The sequence below is a fragment of the Carcharodon carcharias genome, chromosome 25 (assembly GCF_017639515.1).
Source record: "Carcharodon carcharias isolate sCarCar2 chromosome 25, sCarCar2.pri, whole genome shotgun sequence".
Lineage (NCBI taxonomy): Eukaryota > Metazoa > Chordata > Chondrichthyes > Lamniformes > Lamnidae > Carcharodon > Carcharodon carcharias.
Window position 1 is genome coordinate 21234773 of NC_054491.1, and position 27984 is coordinate 21262756.

The 27984-nt window shown below is 42.2% G+C and overlaps 1 protein-coding gene across 1 annotated transcript; it reads left to right on the forward strand.

The window, feature by feature from the left end:
• Positions 1-27367, forward strand: sdhdb (succinate dehydrogenase complex, subunit D, integral membrane protein b). Its single transcript, XM_041174436.1, has 4 exons — positions 1-79; positions 3211-3321; positions 12759-12903; positions 23200-27367. Exons 1-4 carry the CDS (start codon positions 31-33, stop codon positions 23363-23365), a joined length of 471 nt encoding a protein of 156 aa, XP_041030370.1. The 5' UTR covers positions 1-30; the 3' UTR covers positions 23366-27367.
• The last annotated feature ends 617 nt before the right edge of the window (positions 27368-27984 follow it).

Sequence of the window (27984 nt, forward strand, 5' to 3'; positions counted from 1 at the left end):
AGTCGGTTGACCTTGCTGTGGGGGTTCGACATGGCGGCCGTTGTCAGGCTGAGTCTGGTGTGTGGACGGGGTTGGAAGCGTGAGTGACCGTTCCTTTGCTGTCCGCCGCTTGCATCCGATGTCCTGTCGGTGTTGTTTGCCGGTGGAGAGGTGGTTGACTGAGAATTTTATTCTAAATTCCGCCGCCCCCCACGCACGGGACGGGACTGACCCCCACCCACCACGGCCTAGGCCCGGTTGTTGTGGGAACGGCCACCACACTCCCTCCCCCTCTCCCTCCCCCTCATTATTGCAAATATTGCATCCGCCGCTCATAATGGAGAGGAGCAGGTGAAGGGGGGAGATTTGGGAGAAGCGCTTACAATTTATCAGGGGTCAAACTTGAGAGTCGAGTGAGACCCTGCGCCAGAGGGCGGGGGCAGCCTGATCTCTCTCTCTGGATGCCCGCCCACCGCTGATCTGTTGCTCATACGCTTCTCCAATCCAATCCATGTGGCCCTCGTGTCACTGGAGTTGTTGTTCCTGCATCGCTTTGGGTATAATTATTCTGTATGCGGCCACCATCTACTGAGTACCATCCCTGATGGACCAATCCTGGCATATTGTCGGCTGTGCTTGCTGCATTTTATCAGACCATCCCTTGAATCACTTGCTGAGAGAGAATTTGTAATTATTTGTCTTTGCTGGGCTTATCTTTAATTTGACTCGGTTTCAGTGTAACCTTCACTAGGTGATGGATCTTTAAACCTCGATATTTTACCTCTTGTTTCTCACAGAATCACACAGTGCAGAAGAGGCCCTTTGGCCCATCGAGTCTGCACTGACACGTGAGAAACACCTGACCTACCTACTTACCTTATCCCATTTACCAGCACTTGGCCCATAGCCTTGAATGTTATGATGTGCCAAGTGCTCATCCAGGTACTTTTTAAAGGATGTGAAGCAACCCGCCTCCACCACCCTCCCAGGCAGTGCATTCCAGACCGTCACACCCTCCGGGTGAAAAAGTTTTTCCTCACATCCCCCCCTAAACCTCCTGCCCCTCACCTTGAACTTTTGTCCCCTTGTGACTGACCCTTCAACTAAGCTATTCCCCATGCACCCTGTCCATACCCCTCATAATCTTGTACACCTTGATCGGATTGCCCCACAGTCTTCTCTGCTGCAACGAAAACAACCCAAGTTTATCCAATCTCTTTTCATAACTTAAATGTTTCATCCCAGGCAACATCCTGGTGAATCTCCTCTGCACTCCCTCCAGTGCAATCACATCCTTATTATAATGTGGAGACCAGAACCGCATACAGTACTCCAGCTGTGGCCTCACCAAGTTTCTATACAACTCCAACATGACCTCCCTACTTCTGTAATCTACGCCTTGATCGATAAAGACAAGTGTCCCAAATGCCTTTTTCCCCAACCCATCTAACATGCCCCTCTGCCTTCAGAGATCTATGGACACACAAGCCAAGGTCCCTTTGTTCCTCAGAACTTTCTAGTGTCATGCCTAGCATGGATAGAAGATTGGCTGTCTGGCAGGAGACAGAGAGTGGGGATAAGGGGGTCCTTCTCAGGATGGTGGCTGGTGACTAGTGGAGTTCTTAGATCTTCCTAGTGCCATGCCATTCATTGAATACGTCCTCCTGTGGCGACAACTGAGATAGGACATCTGCTAGCACTGTTTCTCTACCTGGCTTCGATTTCAGAGTGAAACTGTAATCTGAAACCTTAAGAGTAACCTTTAGTCTAGCTGGTGGTGTACATATTTTTCTTGAAGATCTGTTTCAGTGGACTCACTAGTCCAGATGTGCTTTTGATTTAGGCAAAGTGCCTTGTGTTTATTTTGCATATTGCATTTTTCCGGTTGTTCAGAGCTTATGTATTGTGATTTGTTTCAGAATAACATATACAGAAAGTGTCAACTTTCATACGTTCAGTGTGTGAAAAAGGCAATAGATTTTTGGAATACTGGGGAGGGCAGTGGCAGCTTCCAGGAGGAAGCTGTGACTTATTTTCTTCAGTGTTTGGAGTTGAAACTTGGACACTCCACCTCTGTTGACAAAAGACGCAATTTGCTCTTGTATATGGACACTTAAATGTAGAAAATATTGCAAGGAGCTATACATAGATTGAGGAGGAATGGAGGGGGGTGGTGGTGAGAGAAACAATAGATAAAAGGAATTTAAATCTAGATAATGAGCCTTGTTGGAGAGATTTAGGAGAACTGATTGAAAGCTTGTTTGAAAAATAGGGTTTTGAAAAGGCCTTGCTTTGCAGATAGTAGAAAGGGAGGAATATGTACATATTGATATCCATGGGGGTTTCCCTCCAAATGGGGCTACACAAAAAGACACGCTTGGACACTGCAGATTCACTTTGTTCCTTTAAACATCCCACCAGTGACTTCCCATTCCCTCCATCGTAGAGGATATGAGTTTTTAACACTCGCATGGGAAGCATTATTATTTCTTTTGAAAATCTATTCCCACTTTCTTTAGAAGAAAGTTACAGTAAGTTGTTGGGTACTGCTCCTTGTAGCTTTCTCCCTAGCTCCCAGTCAATATCTTCAACAGGTTATATTCTTGCGTAACCATGTATGTTTCACTGATTAAGTTAAAATAGCATGTCTCAATGGAAGTCTTTCCCAAGATGTTTGTTTTGTAAACCTACTCATTTCATCACTGAATCACGATATAATTTGTGATAAAAGCACCATGTGGCTTGTTTATCTGCTTGGCAGCAAAAATATCTGGAGGGAAATGATTTCCTTTGGTTTGGGATTACAGCACAAGGGTACATGTCATTGAAATTAGGTCAGGAAACTCTCCTTCACACCAAGTATAGTGGGAATCTGAAATTCTGATCCAAAAAGCTGCTGAGGCTGAGGGGAGGGGAGTTGAAAATATCAAAACTCAGAATGTGATATTTTTATTAGGCAAGGGTATTAAGGGTTTTGGAACCAAGATGAGTAAATGAATTTAAGGTACAGATCAACAATAATCTGTTGAAAGGCAGGCGATACTTGAGGGGCTGAATGGTTGTCTCCTCTGCTCAACAAACAAATGATATGCATATCTATACATATATAATTTTATTGTAACCCCTATCTATAGTGGAATAATAACTGGGTAAGTTCATTTTGAAAGTATCTATTTTGCAGCTATTATTAAAGTTTAGGTTTGTTGCCTGTTTGTCTGTCCTTCTCTCCAGCAACATTCTTCAGTAAATCATTGGCAGCTGGACCTCTTGTTGCTTCCAGAAAGACCCAGCAAACTCCAGTGCTTTTGACATCGCAGATTCACACATCTCCCAGGCATTTGAGTAAGTGTTGTACCTACAGGATTCTGTATATCGGGCAAATCCAAGCTTTTTGTTTTTATTGGTTGCTTAGGAGGCAGGTTGGAAGGAACGGGGAGCTGCACCTATAATTCCTTCCTCTGACAACAAGGCTGCGATTCAGAATCATGGGCAGACTTGCAACGTTGTTTGCCACAAGTTGCGATCACAGTGGGGCCACAGAAACAGCATTTGGGGTGGACCTCCTCTGAGGAAGCAATGGCGATTGGAGAAGAGACTCTGGTGAGACAGTTCTAGACCAAGTGGATCAATGCCATCAAACAGCAAAGGAGTGTACAGTGAACCTCTCGTGTTCTTAAACATCCCAGCACTCACCTCTAGAAGTGTTAATGTGCCAAGCTTGGCAGAGGCAGGCAAGCATAATTCAGTCATTGGCAGAGTGCAGTAAAAACAGGGAAGTCATGCAGCTCAGCCTTGCAGGTGAGTGGTAGCTACAGACTTTACTGTACTTCTTATACTGTCTGCCTGCTGTACAAGTTCCTTACACCGGGCTGGCAACACTCTTTCGCAGGCAGAAGCAGGGAGAGCAAAGAGGACAGGGGTGGTGTAGTGTGACAGTAGGTTTGGGACCTTGGGTAGATGAAGGGGGGATTACTGGGTGCAGGGAGGAGAAGGCCTCATTGCTGGGTGCGGGGAGGAGAGGGGCCCATTGCTGGGTGTGGGGAATGGGGGTAGCGGGGCTTCACAGTGTCTACTATCACCAGGAAATCTGGCTGAAACTTGCCAGGGTACATATAAATTTTTACAAGGTACTTTAAGATGCAACTTTTCATATACATATGCATGGAGATAAGGTAGCCACTGGCACCCTTGGATGGCCCCCAGGAATCACTGTTAATGAATATAAAAGGTAGCAAAACTCCATAGTTACCAGTGTGAATATGCTGGTAGGTCAAAAGCAGTACGAAGTTGCTGTTCAAAACATGGTCAACTCAGCTGCTGATTAAAAAAGGCTCTTGAGATGATGCGGCAGAAGAAACGAGTGTGGCCTCCCCTGGTCTGATTCCAGACATGGAGTTGGTATTTTTTTCTGCTGCTGAAATGCAAAATTAATGCTCGGTCTTCGCCAGTGACAGAATCCAAAGTTTTGTCACTGTCACTCGGTCTGCTCCAGGGCAGCCATCACAGCTGGCTAATGTACAACACAGTTAAAACACTTCCCAGATCACTTCCATAATCGTTAGCTTACTATCTTTTTAAGTAGTTGGTTAGATTTTTCAAGGTATTATAGATTACATTTAAAAGTGAAATTCTTCAGTGGCTAATTTGCTAAATGCATTTTGTGGTGCAGCTTGACATTGAGACAAAGTCAACATCCCTACGTTAGGTAGATAAAGGAATGGAAAGGAATGTGAAGGTGGGAATTGAAATCAAAGTTTCCACTCCTGAACGATATTCTATGGCCCAAGCTGAAAAATGGGTTATATGTGTTGGTTCAGGTCAGCAATGGATCAGCTGTGATGTGCCTCCTCTCTCATGATAAAACGCTGCTCACATTCATTGTCTGACCTCACATATGTAGAATAGTTATTTGTGTGACGGGTTTATGACTGCTTTTGCTCATGGAGTCATATCTCAGCATGATTCAACACCTTCTAAAAAGGGGATAATATAAAATCAAAATATTTTTAAAATGTTTCTATAATGCTTCAAGATTTATTTTTAAAAGGAGTTTAACTATGTTCGTCCAAAAAATACTCCACTGAACTGTTAAATCAACATATTTATGTCAGATAATAACAATTGTGAATCAGTAAGTTTATCTTAAAAGAAAATGTAATGGATTAGGAAAGTTTTCAAGTGTCATTCATAATCCTTCTGTTCAATCTTTTCAACTAATTTGATTATTTTTATGACGATATTGCCCAAATTTTCCATAAAGCTGGGTGCCAACAGTGTATTATTAAGCTACAGTCATAACACCATTGTGGTGCTCTGAAAGATTAGATTCTTTTTATAAATTATATTTAATGACTATATAATTAAACTTGTCATTAGGAATGCCAACTATTCATTTCATTCAATAATGATCAGTTTTCATTTATGACACTTAAAGATAAACATAGCTCCATTAGTTTGTATGACCTTGCAATGTCACCTTTATTTCTTTTCAGAATATTAATGTTTTATATTTGTATGTGTGATGTTCTCTGATCACTCCTCTCCATAGCTCCGAAGGATTCAGGCATTCCAAGTTCCAAGTGTTACAATCCCTGAGGGGAAACTGTAAACCAAAAAACCAAATTTACTGAGTGGCCCCCAAGTGAGGAAATTACCAACAAGATTCCACTTTTAGTAGCTTTTACTTTAACATGAAATTGCACACGAATTAACAGGCAAATAATATTTCAAATAAAAAGGTAAATTTCACTTTACCTAACAATGCGATGCATCTTGCACAGTCACAGGCATTCACATCACTCCCTGCACAAATGTGGCACTATGTAGTTACACAGATCCACAATATGCTGTTCTTTATTCACACAGGGTAGGTCAGGAGTCGTATCCAAAACAGCTTTTTAGCTCTCAAGTTTCACAGGTACGATTATCGTAAGCAAGGCACACTTCTACAAAGCCACTCTCCCTTGGGTCATGACAGTCCTGATGGTAAAGCTTTCCAGAGTTCCTTTTTTAAGCAACCAACTAATTATATCACAGTTTGGCCATTTCAAGGAAAACACCCAGCTTTTTAACATCGCCAAGCTATTCACAGCTTTTCAGGTTTTAGGCTTTTTTTAAACAATTGCACAATGTCTCTAAGAGCTCCCATCTGCTTTTCGGTCAAATGGAGAAACTGACCCCTTCCTGAGAGTGATTTGCTTCTTCGCACAAGAATTCTGTGTATTCTTCTTACTGTCTCTGTCTGCTTTCTCTTTGTATCTACATCTGTGCACTGATTACCTTCGTCTTCCAGCTCCTCTGCTTGTAGCTCTCCTTTGTGGCTGCCAACCACATGGCTTCTTTCTTAACTTCCTTCCGGTTGGTGCTGCTTCCAGGTTAAGGGTTGCCAGATCACATGGACCAGAATTTCTTATTATCCAAGAAAATTACAATTGATACCTTTACAGAATCTCACAGTGCAGAAGAGGCCCTTCGGCCCATCGTGTCTGCACCGACATGTGAGAAACACCTGACCTAACTACCTAATCCCATTCACCAGCACTTGGACCATAGCCTTGAATGTTATAATGTGCCAAGTGCTCATCCAGGTACTTTTTAAAGGATGTGAGGCAACCCGCCTCCACCACCCTCCCAGGCAGTGCATTCCAGACCGTCACACCCTCTGGGTAAAAAATGTTTTTCCTCACATCCCCCCCCCTAAACCTCCTGCCCCTCACCTTGAACTTGTGTCTCCTCGTGACTGACCCTTCAACCAAGGGAAACAGCTGCTCCCTATCCACCCTGCCCTTCATAATCTTGTGCACCTTGATCAGGTCGTCCCTCAGTCTTCTCTGCTCCAACGAAAACAACCCAAGTTTATCCAACCTCTTTTCATAACTTAAATGTTTCATCCCAGGCAACATCCTGGTGAATCTCCTCTGCACTCCCTCCAGTGCAATCACATCCTTCCTATAATGTGGAGACCAGAACTGCATACAGTACTCCAGCTGTGGCCTCACCAAGTTTCTATACAATTCCAGCATGACCTCCCTACTTTTGTAATCTACGCCTTGATCGATAAAGACAAGTGTCCCAAATGCCTTTTTCCCCAACCCATCTAACATGCCCCTCTGCCTTCAGAGATCTATGGACACACAAGCCAAGGTCCCTTTGTTCCTCAGAACTTTCTAGTGTCATGCCTAGCATGGATAGAAGATTGGCTGTCTGGCAGGAGGCAGAGAGTGGGGATAAGGGGGTCCTTCTCAGGATGGCGGCCGGTGACTAGTGGAGTTCCACAGGGGTCAGTGTTAGGACCACAACTTTTCACTTTATACATTAATAATCTAGATAAAGGAACTGAGGGCATCCTGGCTAAGTTAGCAGACGATACAAAGATAAGTGGAAGAACAGGTAGTATTGAGGAGGCGGGGAGGCTGCAGAAGGATTTGGACAGGTTAGGAGAATGGGCAAAGAAGTGGCAGATGGAATACAACGTGGGTAAGTGTGAGGTCATGCACTTTGGTAGGAAGAATAGAGGCATAGACTATTTTCTAAATGGGGAGAGAGTGCAGAAATCTGGAGTGCAAAGGGACTTGGGAGTCCTAGTCCAAGATTCTCTTAAGGTTAACTTGCAGGTTGAGTTGGTAGTTAGGAAGGCAAATGCAATGTTGGCATTTATTTCGAGAGGACTAGAATATAAAAGCAGGGATGTGCTGCTGAGGCTTTATAAGGTTCTGGTCAGACCACATTTAGAATATTGTGAGCAATTTTGGGCCCTGTATCTCAGCAAGGATGTTCTGGCCCTGGAGAGGGTCCAGAGGAGGTTCACGAGAACGATCCCAGGAATGAAAGGCTTAACATATGAGGGACGTTTGAGACACTGGGTCTATACTCGATGGAGTTTAGAAGGATGAGGGAGGATCTGATTGAAACTTACAGAAAGGCCTGGATAGAGCGGACATGGGGAAGATATTTCCATTAGTAGGAGAGACTAGGACCCGAGGGCACAGCCACAGAGTAAAGGGAAGACCTTTTAGAACAGAAATGAGGAGAAACTTCTTTAGCCAGAGAGTGGTGAATCTATGGAATTCATTGCCACAGAAGGCTAAAGGGGACCAGGTCATCGAGTGTATTTAAGACCTAGATATATAGGTTCTTGATTGGTAAAGGGATCAAAGGTTACGGGGAGAAGGCGGGAGAATGGGGTTGAGAAACTTATCAGCCATGATTGAATGGCGGAGCAGACTCAATGGGCCAAATGGCCTAATTTCTGCTCCTATGTCTTATGGTCTTATGTTTACATACTGAATGTTACTGTGCTGCTTTATTCCTGTTTTGTTTTTGGTGTTATTGGGGTCAAGTTAATTTTTAAGTTTTAAAATGGGGTCATATTGGAAAATAGCTTGAGAAGCATTGATGTAGAGCATGTGACAGGATGAATCAAAGGCATAGATGGTATTTGTGAGTGATCCTGGTCAACAGGAGCTGTAAGCAAGCAAGAACAGTATTTTGTATAGCATTTTGGTATATTTTGATGAATCTTAACAATGTTCTTAACATAGGAGTGGGCCATTCAGCCTCTCAAGTCTGTTTCCCAGATGGAGCTTTGGTTTAAGGTCTGATTGGAATGATGGAACCTCTGACATTATTCAGAGGTTTTGCTCTAATTTATGTCTTGGAGCTGAACTTGCATTTTTCCTTTTGACCTCAGAGAGGTTGCAATAGAGAATACCAGACCTAAAAGGGTCAAATTATGAGGATAGGTTTGTATAGACCAGGCCTGATGAAAAGTCATCAATTTGAACTGTTAATTCTGTTTCTTCCTCCACAGATGCTGCCTGACCTGCTGAGGTTTTCTAACATTTTCTGTTTTTATTTGATTTCCAGCATCTGAAGTATTTTGCATTTTTTTTTTTAATACCAGACTTGTATTTCCTAATTCATAGAAGGATTAAAGGGTGATCTAATTAAGTATTTAAGATAATTAAAGGGTTTGTTAGAATGGGAAGAGGAAAATTATTTTCTCTAGTTGGGAGTCAAGAACAAGGGGGCATAACCTCACCATTAGAACTAGGCTGTTCAGGGTGATGTTAGGAAGCACTTCTTCACACAGAGCAGAGGAAATCTAGAAAACTCCCCCACCCCCCAAACAAAAATTACTGCTGAGGTTAGGGGTCAATTGACAATTTCAGAACTGAGGTTGATAGATTTTTGTTACGCAAGGGTAGTTTAGAACCAAGGCAGGTGGGGTTAAGATATAGATCAAACATGATCTGATTGCATTAAAGAAAAGGCTTGAGGGGTTGAATAGCCTCCTGTTCCTGTATTGCTATAATTGTAGAATTCTGAAATGGAAGCACAATGTTTGCAAATCAGAGATCAGCCAACAGCTATGGATACAACGGAACAGTTTGGTTTCTTCACAGCTCAACATTCAGGATCATCACTTGAAACACAGATTTGCTTTTTTTTTTGTTTCTTGAATTGCACTTTTCTGATTAAAACTGTAGAAAAACCAAGCTGCACCATCACAAAATAATTTGCAGCCATGCATAATTCTGAGTAGTTTATTCCACTTTCAATTACCTTTCTGCTATCTGCTTTGCGTAAGATCAGATGTGCTTTGATGTGGATTTGCAGCTTGAGAATGTTTTACTTACTGTTGTATGCACTAGATGGCAGCAAAGGCACTGAAATGGGCTGTTTTTAACAAAGACATATTTCTGTAGTTCCACATTCAAGCGATGTCTCAGCATGTAAAAGTGCAATTGAGGGGAAAATAAAATGGATACTAAATGGGAGGCAAGGACAGATAAATGGGATTAACAATTGGACCCAAAAATATGGGTGATGAGAGATGTTTTGAGAAGACTTTTATATACAGGCATGTTCAATGATGTTGATGTTCTATGGCATCACTATCACTGAATCCCCCGTTATCAACATCCTGGGGGTTACCATTGACCATATCCTGAACTGGACTAGCCATATAAATACTGTGGCTACAAAAGCACCATCAGAGGCTAGGAATCCTGTGACAAGTAACTCACCTTCTGACTCCCCTAAGGCTGTCCACAATCTATAAGGCGCCAAATCAGGAGTGTGATGGAATACTCCCCAGTTGCCTGGATGAGTGCAGCTCCCACAACACTCAAGAAGCTTGACACCGTCCAGGACAAAGCAGCCCGCTTGATTGGCACCACATCCACAAACATTCACTCTCTCCACCACCGATGCACAGTAGCAGCAGCGTGTGCCATCTACAAGATGCACTGCAGGAATTCACCAAGGCTCCATTGACAGCACGTTCCATGACCACCACCATCTAGAAGGACAAGGGCAGCAGATAGATGGGAACACCACCAACTGGAAGTTCTCCTCCAAGTCACTCACCATCCTGACTTGGAAATATATCACTGTTCCTTCACTGTTGTTGGGTCAAAATTCTGGTACACTTCCTTCCCCCCCCCCCCCAAACAGCACTGTGGCTGTGCCTACACCACAGGGACTGCAGCAGGTCAAGAAGGCAGCTCACCACCACTTATCAAGGGCAACCAGGGATGGGCAATAAATGCTGGCCCAGCCAGCGAAGCCCACATCCTGTGAATGAATTTTTTTTAAGAAAGGGAAGGGAGGTGAGATTTGGAGGCAGTTACAGAAGATGGAGGCATGTTTGGTGTTAAACTGATAATGGATGATGTGAGGTTCCTCAGGAATATCCTTTGGTTAGGATGATTTACAGCACTGAAAGAGGTCATTCAGTCTAGTGCCAACCAAATAAGAGCCCTTGGTCTGTAGTCCTGTGGTTATTGCATCTCCAGTGCATATCCAACTACTTATTTTTTAAATGTGAGAATTTCTGCCTCTACCACCACAGTGAGCTCCAGACCCCCCCTCACCACCTTATCCACTCTGACTAAGCCCCTTAATTTTATACCCCTCAATTAAAGCTCCCGTCAGTCTCCTCTGTTCCAAAGAAAATAACCCCAGCCTATCTGATCTTTCCTTTATAGCTAAAATTCTCCATTCCTGATAACATCCCTGTAAATCTCTTTACGCTCTGTTATGACTGATGCAGTAGGTAAAGCTGAGTTATTTTAAAAATCCCAGAGGGAAACTTTAAACTTCATAACCAATACTTTTAAGTGTTATGTTTGAGATGCGACTCTAAACTCAGGAATCAGACCACTAGTTCTTGAGGTTTTACATCAAACTAATTGAAACATTTTATTGATTAATTTACACACGTTTAAAAAATATATATATATATCTATATATGCATGGCTACAAATTACTGCTATCATAACTTTTAACAAGTTCCCAAACTAATCTCTATTAAGGCAACTTAACTAAACACCAGGCAAAGCATTTTCACCTTACGAATTCAAAATGAGGATCTTTTCACTGTGGAGTCAGTTGGAGGCTTGCAGCTGCCTTTTGATCTTACGTTGCCTCTGTCTGCACGCCTGAAAACTATTGAAGCTATACCTACCACCATTCATTGATTGAATTCAAATTCTCATTGTCTCACCAGTCTCTTTGAACTTTGTCTTTTACCAATTTTTTTAGTGATGTAAACATATTGCTGTCCTGAGATTTTAAGTAGAAGTCACTAGGAAAGTTCAAGTCTGTCTTTTTTTAAACACTGGGCTTTCCTTATCCCCATTTGCCTTTCTGTCACTGGTGGCCGCAATACCCCTGGCCCTTGTATTCCCAGCCTACTCTCTTCCACCATGGCTTTTCCCTTTCAAAAATGAACTTAAAAGTTCTCCTGCAACCATGTTGTAGGTTCCAAGCCCAACCCTGTCCACATCTCCCTTTACTCTTGTTGCTTGGCAGTCACTGCCTTAACCTCCATGTAAGAAGTTTTGAGCTGTACAGAAAAGCAATTTGTCATGTTTCCAGTGTTGTGCTTTGATTTGTGCATATTTCTGTCACTTCTTAAGAAAAAGAAGTAATTAATTCTCACCTTATAGAGAACATTTCCAAGCAATTGAAAGTTAGTTTCAAACTGATCTAAGGAGACACGCGTGGGAAGGAAAGTGAGTAATTAGCCCCTATTTAATCACAAGAAGGTATAGCAACTAGAACTTGTGAACTTCAAAGGGCACAGCAGCTTATGCACCTAGACACATTAATAGGAAAATAGTACACTATGTTGTAACACCATGTCATGGAGCAATGTTCATGAACCTATTTTGTGAGCAATAACACTTTATTCTTGGTATATTCCATTTTTGCCTGTGTTTAGGTGCATGTGAGTGCTATAGAAATATAGACTTGTGTTAATGAGATTGAGATCATAATTGGAAATCACCATGGATTGGAAAGATAAATCCCTTGAAAAAGAGCACTGATGCCTAATTTGATTCACAGATTATCTAACCTGTTCCAATTTCATCAAATGTGCCTCTCTTCTAAGATTAGTCTTCAAATGGTTACAGTAGCAAAAACTAACAACTGAAATGTGACCGGAATTTCAAATATTGCACAATTTCTAAACAGCAGCATCTTTTCTGTTCATATTTATTCATTTACTTTTGTGTCAAAGTTTCTCAGTTCAAATTGTTGAATGATTTTTTTCACAAAAAAAAAATTACTTTGCGTTATCAGGAGCAGATAGTTTTTAAACCATTCTCCACAAATTGGTTTCTGATTTGCAAACTAGAATTGTGGGGCTAATTACATGGCCTCTTCTGTGCAATTACGGTACATTAGCATGATTAGAGAGATTTATACATCGTGTTATGGACAAAATGAAGTCCAGATAGTGCATCTCATTTTGTCCTTTCTCCTATTAGCTGGTTCGAAAGCTGCCTCTCTACACTGGACTAGTGAACGGATACTAAGTGTAGCGTTACTGGGCCTTTTACCTGCTGCCTACTTCTACCCCGGAGTTATCATGGATTACTCACTGGCTGCAGCTGTTACTCTCCATGGTCACTGGTGAGAACTTTTTAAGCTCTGTGGTAATTTATCTCTTTTCAATGAATTATTTGGAAAATTGACTACTCAGGCAGAATGATAGGAGGAGTGAGAGAATTCAGTTATGTGAAGAGAAATTGTGATTGTTTCCTCTAGATTTTGTTTATTTGTTCTTGGGATGTGAGCGTTGCTGACAAGGCCAGCAATTATTGCACCCTCCCCAGTTACCCTTGAGCTGTGAAGGTGCTGAGTTCCCTTCTTGAACTGCTGTTGTCCATCTGGTGTAGGTACACCCATAGTGTTGTTAGGAAGGGAGCTCCCAGGCGACCTTATTGAAATCTACAAAATTCTGAAGGTGTTTGACAGGGTAGTTGCTAAGAGAAATTCCCTGGCCAGTGGAAACAAAAACAGGGGGGCAGAGTCTCAGGATAAGGGGCCAGTCATTTAGGACTGAGATGAGGGGAAATTACTTCATTCAAAGGCTTGTGAATCTTTGGAATTCTCTACCCCAGAGTGTTGTGGATGCTCCATTGTTGAATATATTTAAAGCTGAGATAGACACAATTTTGATCTAGGGTATTGAGGAATATGGGGAGCGGATGGGAAAATGGTGTTGAAGCCCAAGATCAGCCATAATTGTATTGAATGGCAGAGCACGCTTGATGGGCCTCTGGTCTACTACTTCTATTTCTTGTGTTCTTCTGAGCCAGTGCCTTTTAAGAGAGAAAATAAATGAACAAGCCTTCCTTCCTAAAGTAATAACAGAAAATTCTAGAAACAATTGGCAGAACAGGCAGTGTCTGTGGAGATAGAAACTGGAAGAAGGATCCAATGTGAATGGTTACACAGGAACATTACCAGCATCTGTTGCCCAAGAAAATGGGAGGGTATGACCTCCCCTCCTGACAATCTTAGCTTTTGAGATCTGTGCTGTAATTGTAGAAAGGCTTTTAGTTCCAAGTCCTAATTTCTAATGTGAAGCATGCTTAATAATAGCCTACCAGATTTAAAATTTTGAATATCTATGTCATGCTTTTGTGGTTCGTTTATGTTTCATATGGTTTTTGACCTTTTAGTTGTTGGGCAACTGCATGTTTGTTTCCCATCCCTAATTATGCTTGAGAAGGTGGTGGTGAGCCACCGTCTTGAAATGCTGCAGTCTGTTCTAATGTAGGTACACCCGGAGTGCTGTAAGAAAGGGAGTTCCAGGATTTTGACCCAATGACAGTGAAGGAACGGTGATATATTCCCAAGTCAGGGTGGTTTGTGGCTTGGAGAGGAACTTTGCAGTTGGTGATATTCCCATGCATCTGCTGCCTTTTTCATTCTAGGTGGTAGAGGATGCTTGATGAGTTTCTGTCCTGCACCTTGTAGCTGCTGCTGTGCACTGGTGGAGGAGGGAGTAAATGTCTAAGGTACCATTGTTCATAGAGGCAGAAACTGAACTAATTAGAGCAGAACCATAGAAAAGTTACAGCACAGAAGGAGGCCATTCGGCTCATCTTGTCTTTGCCAGCCGGAGGACACCGAGGTGCCCTTTCTACTCCTACCTTCCTGCACCCGGCCCATAGCCCTGCAGCTTACAGCACTTAAGGTGCAGATCCAGATACTTTTTAAAAGAGTTTAGAGTTTCTGCCTCTACCACCAACTTGGGCAGCGAATTCCAGACACCCACTACCCTCTATTTAAAAAACTTCTTCCTCATGTACCCCCTACACCTTCTGTCACTTATCTTGAATCTATGTCCCCTGGTTCTAGAATTCTCCATCAAGGGAAACAATTTTATCCTGTCTATCCATTCCCCTCATAATTTTGTACACCTCAATCAAGTCACCTCTCAGCCTTCTTTGTTCTAAAGAAAATAAAGCAACCTATCCAATCTCTCCTCGTAGCTACACTTTTCTAACCCTGGCAACATTCTTGTAAACCTCCTCTACACTCTGTCCAGAGCTATTACTTCCTTCCTGTAATGTGGTGACCAGAAGTGCACACAATACTCCAGTTGTGGCCTCACCAGTGTTTTATACAATTCCAACATTATATCCTTACTTTTATATTTTATACCTCTGCCAATGAAGGAGAACATTCCGTATGCCTTCTTTACAACCTTGTCGACTTGAACTGCTGCCTTCAGGGACCTGTGTACTTGTATGCCAAGATCTCTCACTTCATCTACCCCTCTTAGTATATTCCCAATATGTAAACTCTATAACTGTTTGACCTCCCTAAATGTATGACCTCACACTTCTCTATGTTAAAATCCATCTGGCACTTTACCCCCCCACTCCACCAACCCATCTATATGGTTTTGGAGATTATGGCTATCCTCTACACTATCCACTACTCAGCCAATCTTTGTGTCATCTGCAAATTTCCCAATCGTGCCCCCCCGCGTTCATGTGCAAATCGTTAATATATAACACAAACAGCAAGGGTCCCAACACCGAGCCCTGTGGAATACCACTTGAGACAACTTTCCATTCGCAAGGGCATCCATCGAACATTACCCTTTGTTTCCTGTTACAAAGACAACCTTTTATCCAGTTTGCCACATTATCCTGAATCCCATGGGCTTTTACTTTCCTGACCAATTTGCCATGGGGGACCTTGTCAAATGCCTTGCTAAAATCCATGTACACAACATCCACTGCACTACCTTCATCAACCCTTCTTGTAACTTCCTCAAAGAATTCAATCAAATTTGTGAGGCAAAACCTTCCTTTAACAAATCCATGCTGACCATCCCTGACTAGTTCATGCCTTTCCACATGACAGTTAGTCCTATCTCTCAGGATTGATTCTACTAATTTACTCACCACCGATGTAAGACTAACTGGCCTATAATTGTTTGGCATTTCCTTTGATCCCTTTTTAAACAATGGAATTATATTTGCATTTCTCCAGTACCTCCACTGTATCTAATGAACATTGGAAAATCCTCCTCAGCATTTGCTATCTCCTCCCTGACTTCCTTCAGCAACCTCGGAAACAATCCATCTGGCCCTGGCGACTTATCAACTTTCAAGGATTTCAACCTTTCGAGTACTTCCTCTCTCTTTATGACTATCCTGTCCAATATCTTGCAGTGTTCCTCCTGGACTACTATATCTACATCCTCCCTCTCCTTTGTAAACACGGAGACAAAATATTCATTCAAAACCCTTCCCACAGCCTCTGCATCTTCACACAAGTTTCCACCTTCATCTCTGATAGGTCCCACTTTTTCCTTAACTAACCTTTTAGCATTAATGTATTGGTAAAACATCTTTGGGTTATCTTTAAATTTACTTGCTAATCTTTTTCCATGCGCTCTCTTTGATTTCCTTATTTCCTTTTTTACTACGTCCCTGCACTTCCTATGTTCGTCTAGGCTATCTGCAGTGCTTAGTTCTTTGTGCCTATCATACGCTTTCTTTTTCTGTTTGATCTTTCCCTGTATTCCTCTAGACTACCTGGGGGTCTAGATTTGGCAGTACCACTCTTATTTTTGTTGGGGGCATGTCTAATTTATACAATTAGGATCTCGCTTTTTAGTGCTTCCCACTGGCTTTCCACTGTTTTATCCTCCAGCAGTGCTGTCCAGTCCACCTCAGCCAAGCCCCTTCTCATTTCAGCCAAATTTGCCTTCTCCCAGTTCAAGACTTTTACACCTGCCTTATCTCTGTCCTTTTCCATGGCAATGCTAAATCTAACTGAATTGTGATCACTGTCCCTGATATGGTCACCAACTGTCACCGGGTGCCAGAAGATCTATGAGGTTTTATTCTGATCTGTACTGTGAACTTTCTCAAATGTAATGGTCCTCTGTCTCAAGATATTGCGGAGAAAATTCATCCAAAATTTCAAGATCTGATTGCCATTAATGCCTATCCTGGAGTGACTGCATATGTATGTGAGTGTCAGGTGAGAACAAGCTGGTTTGTGGCTGTGGTACCATCAGGGCTGTTATGTAATATGTCCGTATACCCAAGGTAGAGCAGGATGGAGCTGTGCCCTCAGCACGAATCAGTGGCCCTCGGATTAATTGGGGAGAAATTTGGAAGAAAAAGAATTACTAGCCTGTGTCAGTTGCAGCTCTGCTCTGTATTCCTTGCTCACGAGAAACCAAATGAATGACCTGGACAATTAGTGACCACTTTGCTTCTGAACTGGATGGGGTCGGTGCGCCTCAACTCTTCACCTGTGGGGCCTCTAGAATCCCTAAACCCCTGATCCCTCCCTATCTTTGTAATCTCCTCCAGTGCTACCACCTTCCGAGGTCTCTGCGCCATCTCCGACTTTAATCGCTCCACATCTGTTGCCATGCCTTCGATTGTCTGGGCCCTTAGCATTGGAATTCACTCTCTACATCCCTCCATCTCACTCCTTTAGGCTGCTCTTTAAAACCTTCCTCTCTGGCCAAATATTTGGTCACCTGTCCTAATATTTCCTTACGTGGCTCGGAATGAAATTTGTTTTGACGCTACTGTGAAGTGCCTTGGACATTTCACTACATTAAAGGTGCTATATAAATATAATTTGTTGTTTTGGACAAATGCAAGCCATGTCCCACATTGTTCAATTGTGCCCACTACCTGAACTATGTAGTGGCAAATGCAGTTTTCATGCTGTTGATGACTGGAATATGACTGGAATCAATATCTAAGTCTGCTTACAATAAATGTATACCTGCGTCTAATAATGCTCTTTGAAATAGCAGCATGGAAGGATTGGTAACATTTTTGTACAAGACATGACACAACAGTTTTCTGCCCTTCAGGTCAGTGAGCTGAAAAAGATTGTGGTTAACCTACACATTTGCAAATAATTCTCTGAGATCAATGAGTTTCACTTAATTTGCTGGTTTACATGCTTGATGTTTTTGAAAAATACATTTCACCACTGTTTTTTCCGTTAGGGAAATTTGTTGCAACACTTTACAGTAACTGGACTAAAATAACAACGATAGTCAGATGTTCCTTTCATGGAGGAAAGGGGAACAGGAATATAGTGGTAACTGGATGAATAACCCTATCCGTAATGGAGTATGGTAACCTTAATTCACCAGCCACAATTCATTCTGAACACCGCGGGAAAATAGTTCACGTGAACTGAATCATTTTTAGCTTTGGTCAAATACCTTGACCCTGTTTGCTATATTGGCTGGTACATCAAACATTAAGATAAAAGCAAAATACTGTGGATGCTGGAAATCTGAAGCAAAAATAGCTGGAAAAACTCCGCAGGTCTGTCAGCATCTGTGGAGAGGAATTCAGTCAATGTTTCGAGTATAGTCTTACGGACTTGAAATGTTGACTGTATTCCTCAATGCAGATGTTGTCAGACCTGCTGAGTTTTTCCAGCTATTTTTATTATTATTGTTGTACATCAAGCATGTTCACTTAAGCAAGATGTTCAATCTCTGCTGATAGCTGTAAAGCCATTATCAGGGTTGAGTTAGCACCTTTGGTATAAGGAGTGACCAAAGTAAAATTGGCCAAACCAGCTTATGGGATGGCATTGCAAACCTGCCTTTAAATTGGTATGTTTGTGGTACAGCTTGTTGAATGCTTTGGACAGGCCTGTGCTATTGGGTACTTTCTTCCATTTAAAAACAGGCATGTGACATCCTGCTCTGAAGTTTTATCTGATGAAGCGATAAACTGCCTGCACCCACATCCCATAACACTACCCTACACCACAAATAATGTTTTGCACTGTGACCCTAGCTTTTAACCTCTTTTGCCCTTTTTGTATTTTTTGTTTCTCTACCCTGATCCAAAAGATGTTGACTCGTGCTTTAGAATAGATTGATTGGAATAGTTTGTCAACAAAGTGCAACACTTCTTAGGAGGAGTGGAGAAAAATAAAGGAACTAAACTAACCTGGGAAGCAAGGGACTTCATAATGTCCAGAAGTTATATCATTGTGCATGGTAAAGGATGAGCCACCTTTGAAGATCTGTAGGTATCCCATGATAGAAAATACATTAGAGTGTGTAAAATGGTGTTGTGTCAGAGATGAGAAACTATAAAAACTCAGCAGGTTTGATAGCATCTGCAGAGAGGAATACAGTTAACGTTTCAAGTCCGAATGACTCTTCATCAGAACTAAGGAAAAATAGAAAAGAGGTGAAATATAAGCTGGTTTAAGGGGGGGTTGGGAGAGGTAGAGCTAGATAGAGGGCCAGTGATAGATGGAGATTGCCAAAAGATGTCATAGACAAAAGGACAAAGAGGTGTTGACGGTAGTGATATTAGCTAAGGAATGTGCTAATTGTGACATTAAGGGTAGAAAGCCGGACGAGCAAGGGACAGATAACCCTAGTGGGAGTGGGGTGGGGGTGCAGGGATCGAAATAGGCTAAAAGGTAGAGATAAAACAATGGATGGAAATACATTTAAAAATAATGGAAATAGGTGGGAAAAGAAAAATATATATAAATTATTGGAAAAGGGGGTGGGGATGGAGGAGAGAGTTCATGATCTAACGTTGTAGAACTCAGTATTCAGTCCGGAAGGCTGTAGAGTACCTAGTCGGAAGATGAGGGGCTGTTGCTCCAGTTTGAGTTGAGCTTCACTGGAACATTGCAGCCAAGGACGGACATGTGGGCATGAGAGCAGGGTGGTGTGTTGAAATGGCAAGTGACAGGGAAGTCTGGGTCATGCTTGCGGACAGACTGAAGGTGTTTCACATAGCAGTCACCCAGTCTGCGTTTGGTCTCTCCAATGTAGAGGAAACCACGTTGGGAGCAGCGAATGCAGTAGACTAGATTGAGGGAAGTGCAAGTGAAATGCTGCTTCACTTGAAAGGAGTGTTTAGGCCCACGGACGGTGAGGAGGGGGGAAGTAAAGGGGCAGATGTTGCACCTTCTGCGGTTGAATGGGAAGGTGCCGTGGGAGGGGGTTTGAGGTGTAGGGGGTGATGGAGGAGTGGACCAGAGTTACCTGGAGGGAACGATCCCTGTGGAATGCTGCCGGGGGGGTGAAGTGAAGATGTGTTTGGTGGTGGCATCATGCTGGAGTTGGCAGAAATGGCGGAGGATGATCGTTTGAATGTGGAGACTGGTGGGGTGATAAGTGAGGACAAGGGGGACCGTTTCATGGTTCTGGGAGGGAGAGGGAGGTGTAAGGGTGGATGTGCGGGAGATGGGCCGTACACGGTTGAGGGCCCTGTCAACCACCGTGGGTGGAAAACCTCGGTTAAGGAAGAAGGAGGACATGTCAGAGGAACGTTTTTGAAAGTGACATCATCAGAACAGATGCGCCGGAAGCGAACTGAGAGAATGGAATGGAGTCCCTACAGGAAGCAGGGTGTGAGGAGCTGTAGCCAAGGTAGCTGTGGGAGTCGGTAGGCTTGTATTGAATATTGGTGGATAGTCTATCACCAGAAATTGAGACAGAGAGGTCAAGGAAGGGAAGGAAAGTGTCAGAAATGAACCATGTGAAAATGATGGAGGGGTGGAAATTGGAAGCAAAATTAATAAATTTTTCCAGGTCCAGGTGAGAACGTGAAGCTGTATGCGAAGCAGTCATCGATGTACCGGAGAAAGAGTTGTGGGAAGGGGTCGGAGTAGGACTGGAACAAGGAATGTTCCACATACCCCATAAAAAGATAGGTATAACTGGGGCCCATGCAGGTACCCATAGCCACACCTTTTATTTGGAGGAAGTGAGAGGAGTTTAAGGAGAAATTGTTCAGTGAGAGAACAAGTTCAGCCAGACGGAGGAGAGTAGTAGTGGATGGGAATTGTTCGGGCCCCTGTTCAAGGAAGAAGCGGAGAGCCCTCAGACCATCCTGGTGGGGGATGGAGGTGTAGAGGGATTGGGCGTCCATGGTGAAGAGGAGGCGGTTGGGACCAGGGAACTGGAAATTGTTGATGTGATTTATGGTGTCAGAGGAATCATGAACGTATATGGGAAGAGACTGGACAAGGGGAGAGAGAATGGAGTCAAGATAGCAAGAAATGAGTTCTGTGGGGCAGGAACACGCTGACACGATCAGTCTGCCGGGACAGTCCTGTTTGTGGATTTTGGGTAGGAGGTAGAAGCGGGCCATCCGTGGTTGGGAGACCGAGGTTGGAAGCTGTAGAAGGAAGATCTCCAGAGGAGATGAGGTCAGTGACAGTCCTAGAAACAGTGGTGGGGTCATGGTCCAGGGGGAGGTAGGAGGAAGTGTCTGTGAGTTGACGCTCAGCCTCTGCGAGGCAGAGGTCAGTGCACCAGACAACAACAGCACCACCCTTGTCAGCAGGCTTGATGACAATGTCAGGGTTGGACCTGAGAGAAGTTCAGAGAGAGACAGGTTAGAGTGGGTGAGAAGAGCAGAGAAATTGAGACGACTGATGTCACGCCAACAGTTCTCAATGAAAAGATCAAAAGCAGGTAAGAATCCAGAGGGAGGGGTCCAGGTGGAGGGAGAATATTGGAGGTGGGTAAAAGGATCCGTTGAACGGGGAGAGGACTCCTGCCCAAAGAAGTGAGCACGGAGATGAAGGCGGCAGATCACGAACTCTCTCCTCCATCCCTACCCTGTTTCCGATCCCCCTTTTTCCAATAATTTATATATTTTCTTTTCCCACCTATTTCCATTATTTTTAAATGTATTTCCATCCATTGTTTTATCTCTACCTTTTAGCCTATTTCGATCCCTTCCCCCCCACCCCACCCCCACTAGGGCTTTCTGTACCTTGCTCGTCCTGCTTTCTACCCTTAATGTCATAATTAGCACATTTCTTAGCTAATATCACCACTGTCAACACCCTTTGTCCTTTTGTCTATGACATCTTTTGGCAATCTCCATCTATCACTGGCCCTCTATCCAGCTCTACCCCCCCCACCCCCCCCCCCCCAACCAGCTTATATTTCACCTCTTCTATTTTTCCTCAGTTCTGATATAGAGTCATTAGGACTTGAAACGTTAACTGTATTTCTCTCTGCAGATGCTGTCAGACCTGCTGAGTTTTTCCAGGTATTTTTGTTTTTGTTTTGCATTTCCAGCATCCGCAGTTTTTTGCTTTTATATGAGAAACTATAATATGGTCGACGGACTGGAATTTTTTCTACTGAAGCAGAGAAGGCCAAGATAAGGAATGAAGGGCTTTTAATAATGATGAGCTTTGATCGTGTGAAAAATAAGGACTATTTACTCTGGATAGGAACTCCAGTGTAAATGAGGGGTCATTAATTTAAATCGGCTTGTCACTTTCCACAGTGCAGTAAACTCCTTCAGTACTGCTTTCATGCATATTGGCCTAGATTGGGTGCTCAAGACTACATTGAGGCTTGAACCCACCACCTTCTGACGTCGAGATGAGAATGCTACTATTCCTCTCCTCTTCTCCTAGGCTTTCCTTTTTCTATTTCTGTAGCAGGGGGATGGAAGTTAGACCCCTGTTTGGAAATATTGCCAGAAATGTCTCCTTGGAGCACTTAAGTGCTACTTCACAGCCTACTCTGGATACCTTGGAGCAAACTTGCCTATTTTCCTTCTTTGCTGCAAATATAATATGCCCAGGGTGGCAGAGGGATATAAGTAGCTATTATAGGAATGGAGTCACTGCAGAAAACCCAAATCTGACCTTTCTGTCCAGTTTTAGTCCCTCTGACGTAGCTGATGGCTATTCCTGAAAGTGGAATATCACTTTAGATCATTCCTCATTTTTTGTGCTCACCCTAATATTGTCTTTGCTTTGTTTTCTTAACTTTGGGTGTGTTCACTCTTCACTGCAAAAAATGTTTCCAAATTTAGGAACAAGAGAAGGCCATTCAGCCCCATGAGCCTGTTCTACCATTCAGTGAAATCATGGCTGATTTACAATGTAATTCTGCGCACCTGTCTTTGCCCCATTTCCCCTAATATCTTTGATTCACAGAAATCTATCAACTTAAAATTAACCATTGATCTAGAATCAATTGCCATTTGCAGAAGGGGGTTCTAAATTCCCACCACCCTTTGTAAGAAGAAGTATTTCCTAATTTCACCCCTGAGAAGCCTGGCTCTAAATTTTAGACTATTACCCCAAATGTACTAAATGTGTAGATAGAAGCTCAAAAGGAGTCCTATTTTGCTGAAAATTTTAAAGATTTCTCAAAGTAGAACAAATAATGATCATGAATTCATGGGTTGAAAACATTTCCTTTTAACATGTTTGCAATGGCACTATAGAAGGGTGGATTATCTGTTTCTTATCCTAAATTACAATCTGGGCATCACAAGCATTCACTGTGAAATGTGAAATGAATGCACGGAGCAATGATTTTGGATGTTGTTTGCATGTTCACTGCCTGCCTATTCCCACAGTTAATTTTTTTTCCTTAACCAATCTGCTTTCTTTCAGGGGCCTTGGGGAAATAGTCACAGATTATGTGCACGGAGAGACTAAGGTAAAGCTGGCCAAGTTGGGCCTCCAAGTACTGTCAGTTGTCACTTTCGCCGGTCTGTGTTACTTCAATTACCACGACGTGGGGATCTGCAAGGCCGTTGCAATGGTCTGGAGCCTCTAATTCTCAAATTGTTCACGGTGCCGTCCATCCAGCTGAGCTATTTCTAGGTTCGCTTTGACTTAAAAAATATATAAATATATACTTTTCTCTTTTGACAAATCACAATAATTATTTCTTTACAAAGAGCTGACAAAAATGAAACATTTTTCCGAATGTATCTTTGAAACCTTTGTCTACACTGATCGTAGATGTTGCCTTATGTCGTTCAGTCATACCACTGGCCTTGTGTTTAAATTGCACTTACCATCCCAGTGCGCACAAGTTCCCATTGTAAAAACTTCCATTTATTTTTAGTGCATGTACAAAGGGACTTACTTTGCACTAGTGTACAAACCGGGATCAATTTGATTCACAGCTATGCAGAAATTATTGTTTTATTTATATCAAATTGTGTTTTACCAAGTATTTGCAGCATAAGAACAGACCATTTGATCCAACTGGTCCATGCCAGTATTCATGCTCCATATAAGCGTCCTCCCACTCTACTTCATATCAGCATATCCCTCTGTTCTTTTCTTGCTCCTGTTTATATAGCTTCCCCTTAAATGCATCTTTGCTGTATTCCTCAACGAATCCATGGGGTAGAGTTGCACATTCTAATCACTCACTGGGTAAAGAAGTTGAGATGTTGTTTGATTTGAATGAGTTTGTTTTCATATTGTCTGTAAAAACAAGACCTTGGAACTTCCACTTTTCTTCAACTATCCTTGTGAAGTCTGCTCATTGTTGGAGAATAAAACCCACAAGTGTCGTTTTTATTCTTGCAATCAATGATGTCACTAAACAGCTGCAGCAGAGTGCTTTGTAAGGCAGTGTGCTGTGCTCTGCTGAATTTTCAAACTTTTCTTTATTCGGCAATGGGTCTGCTGCAGTTTCAACACCAGTTTAAACAATTATCATTCTGATTGCTAATCATTTTAACAAGCCATTAGGGTGGGATATGGACACATATACAATGACCGGTGTGTCTGGTTGCTCATGTGATCTGTGGGGAGAGGGCCAGGTGGTCTGGTCAACAGACCCATTGCCGAATAAAGAAAAGTTTGAAAATTTGTCTAGCCCAGTGACCTGCTGAGGAAGTGCGTCATTGTGACATTTGGGTACCAAAAATAGAAGATCTTTATTTACCTGCAACACCGACTTCACTCACTCCTTACATTTTTCAACAACAGTATTTGAAGGAAGTTTGATCATTTTGAGTCTAATGTTACTTATTTTGTTAAATCCTTAGCAAATAATTTGTAATCACTAAAGTAAATTATCTGAGCATAACCTCTGCTGTTTCTGGGAGTTTACTATGTGCAATTTTGGGTGCTGTAATTCCTGCATTAAAATAGTGACTATACTTCAGAAGTATTTCAGTGGCTTGTAAAGTGTTTTGGAAAGTCCTGAAAGTGCTTAAAAATTCAAGCCTTTTAGTAGTAAAGCTGATGAACACATGATGTCAGAATGTATGCAAGGCAGAGCATTTGTCCGTCTTTAGCCCTTTCTCCACTGGAAAAGTGGACTTGAACCTAAAGTCATAAACACAGTTGGCTCCCACAATAGTATCTGCTGCCAGCACTAAAAGAATGAACCAAAGCTGAATAAAACAACATGGAGGCCCAGCTGTCATTTTGGGAGCTAGAGAGGGGAGCGAAAGATAATCCAAGAGTTTTTCTCCAGATCGTGATTAAGTGAATAGAGCTATAATGTGTATTTGTGATTGTTAGCCAAGAATGAGATTTTGTTTGACTATGATATTTCTCCAGAGTTGAGCCACCAATTCACACAGCTTGTCCAAGCTTACATAAGTAGAATAGGCATTTGGCTGAGGGACTTGTCTCTTGAAACCATGACCCAGTAAGAGATAATGAATGCCATTGGAGGGGGAGAAAATTAAACATAGCATTAGATTTTTTTGATAAAGCATCTGGGAGTGAGTCTTTGGGCTCAGATAATGGTTAAGCTGCACTATTGAGGTTTAGGAGGTTTTCTGTACCCCTTAATTAGAATACCTTATCAATTACCCCATAAAATAAAACCCAACACCACTTAAAATTAAAAAGAACATAAGTTGGAGGAGGAGGTGACCACCAGAGTCAGTCAAGCCTGCTCTGCCATTCAATACGATCAGAGCTAATTTTGCTTCAACTCTCTCACCTGCCCCCATATTCCTTGATTCCCTCAGAGAACAAATATCTGTATTCAATAATGGAGCGTCCATAATCCACTGGGTAGAGAATTCCAAAGTTTCATTACCTTCTGAGTGAAGACATTTCTCATTTCGGTCCCTACATGGGTGACCCTTTATCTCAAAACTGAGCCCCCCATGTTCTAGATTCCCCAGCTAGTGGAAACACCTCTGCGACTACCCTGTTAAGTGTGGTAAAAATATCTTTTCGGTTCCAGTGTTAGTCCATGACTCTGCTGGATATAGCGAAGAAAACTTGGCAAAAATAAGATGCCTTCACCATATTGAAATGGATAACCCATTAGACTGTATAAGCAGTGGCTAGAAATAGCAAACTTTTTGAGCGGTTTTGGATGTCATTCCATCCAATGGACCACATCTGAATCCCTTGCTTCAAGTGCAATCTCATCAGGATCAGTCACTGTGTCGGGTATTCCCAAGTAGCTGCTTTGATATATGAGTAAATATGCACACTTTCTTCTTGAGTTTGTGTCGTTGATGAATATTAAGCTGCAAAGTATATAACACAGGTGATAACTGTAGGCTTTCAGGGCTGTCATTTTACTGTCCACTTTATGCCTTCAGTGTAATTCATGTGGCCAAGGGAGAGTAACTTGTGCAAAGTTTGGTTTAGAGGCCTGCCTCACAAGCTGTGATTTCAACGTGTATGTGACCAATATAAGAAATCTCCACAGACTTGGAGGAAGTTGGGAGAGAAAGGAAGGTCCCTCCTCTGAGGTCACTGTACAATTGATTTACACATGCAGGAAAGTTTTGTCAACAGCTTTTTGCCATAATGTATTTTTTCCTCCCCCTTCCATGTGTATGATACATAAATAGGCATCCTGAATACATGCAATAACATGCAGTGGATCTTGTGTGGTAGCGCTCGCAGAATTCCTGTGGTCATTGTGTTTTATAAGGAGCAGAACATTGGATCATGTAATGCACAATGCATCATTCTGCAGTGAAGCTCGAGCAGTGAGAGACCTGGTGTCTGCAAGACCACAAGCCTAACTCCTGTACCCTCCAAGGTCATTTACAGGCTAACTGCTGGGGTTAATTAGATGCCAATAACTGGCTTTCCTTGTACTTTCTTTAAAAATGAGATGAGTTTGTATTTGTGAGCCACTGAGATATTACAGGTGTGTCTCAAACATTTTATAGGTGAAAGTCCAACAGTCAACCAGTTAATGAAGAAAACACTAATCAAATGGCCTGACTGCATCAATTGGTGGTTAATCCTTAACTGGATTGAATCCATCTCAGTGCAGTCTCAATTATTTTCTCTGTGCAGTGGCTCAGATAAATTCTATGTTTAAGTCATGACAGAACCAATGAAATATCAGCATTCAATATTACCCTTCCTTCAACTGAATATTTCTGTTCCAAATAATGTTGTTTTCATAGATATTGATACAATGCAATGTTGTGGTTAAAGCAGATTTGCCACGGGAAATTGCTCTGTTCATATTCTAATTCATGGCATGACTGAGGGAACATGGGCACACACTTAAATGCTATAATGTTTTGTATATTAATGAGTACAGCCAGTATCTCAACCAGTTCCTTTTAAAACTTTGGCGTTTGTTTAAAAACAATTGTTTAAGTCAGTAACATCTGATATGTAATTATCTATAAGATCAGCAATCCTGGATATTTAAATGTTGAAGGGGCAGTTTCAGTGACGGTTATTATTAGAATTTTCTGCATTCATACAATTAGTCAATTCTTTGTACATAATTTGTAAACTACAGCTGAGCAATTGCATTGTGATGCTCCAGTAAAGTTGAAACCAAATTAAAATAAAACTGTGCTCTTAATCAAAACTATTTATTCCTTCCATTGTGTTCTATCTTAGGACAGGACTTAAGTCAAGTCTCACATGTGAGACCTTAAGCCCCTTTCTCAGGAGCTGTGGTTTCCTATTACCTTCCATTTACCCTCTTGAGTGTCTTCTCCTAGGCAGGTTCCAACCACAGATAAAAGCCTTCCCAACCTTCATGTTGGGAAGGGTATACTCTTAACCATTGGACACAAGTCCCCTCACTAGATGTGAACCTAGTTCTGAGAGCTAACGTTATCTGATTGAACCTAACCCTTCTGCCTCAGAGGTGAGAATACTACTGGCTCAGTGGTCACTCCATTCAGACAGTAACCCAGTATTTAGAGTTTTAGTATTCTAGTCTCAACTTGCTAGGGCTGCCTGGAGTGAGGTTTGATTTACTGAGACACAGTAATACTATCACTAAACCAAAGACTCTGCATTCATAACCAATTCCTAAATGTGTTTTAAGCATTTCATTTTACAGCCAGTTACTTAACAGAAAACTATTTTGTGTATTTTTGAACTTCTCTGCATTCTCTTCCTGATGTGGTTGCTATAGTGGATGTTCGAAAGACACTGAAATGTTCAGGGGAAGGTAAATCAATTCCAAATGTGGGT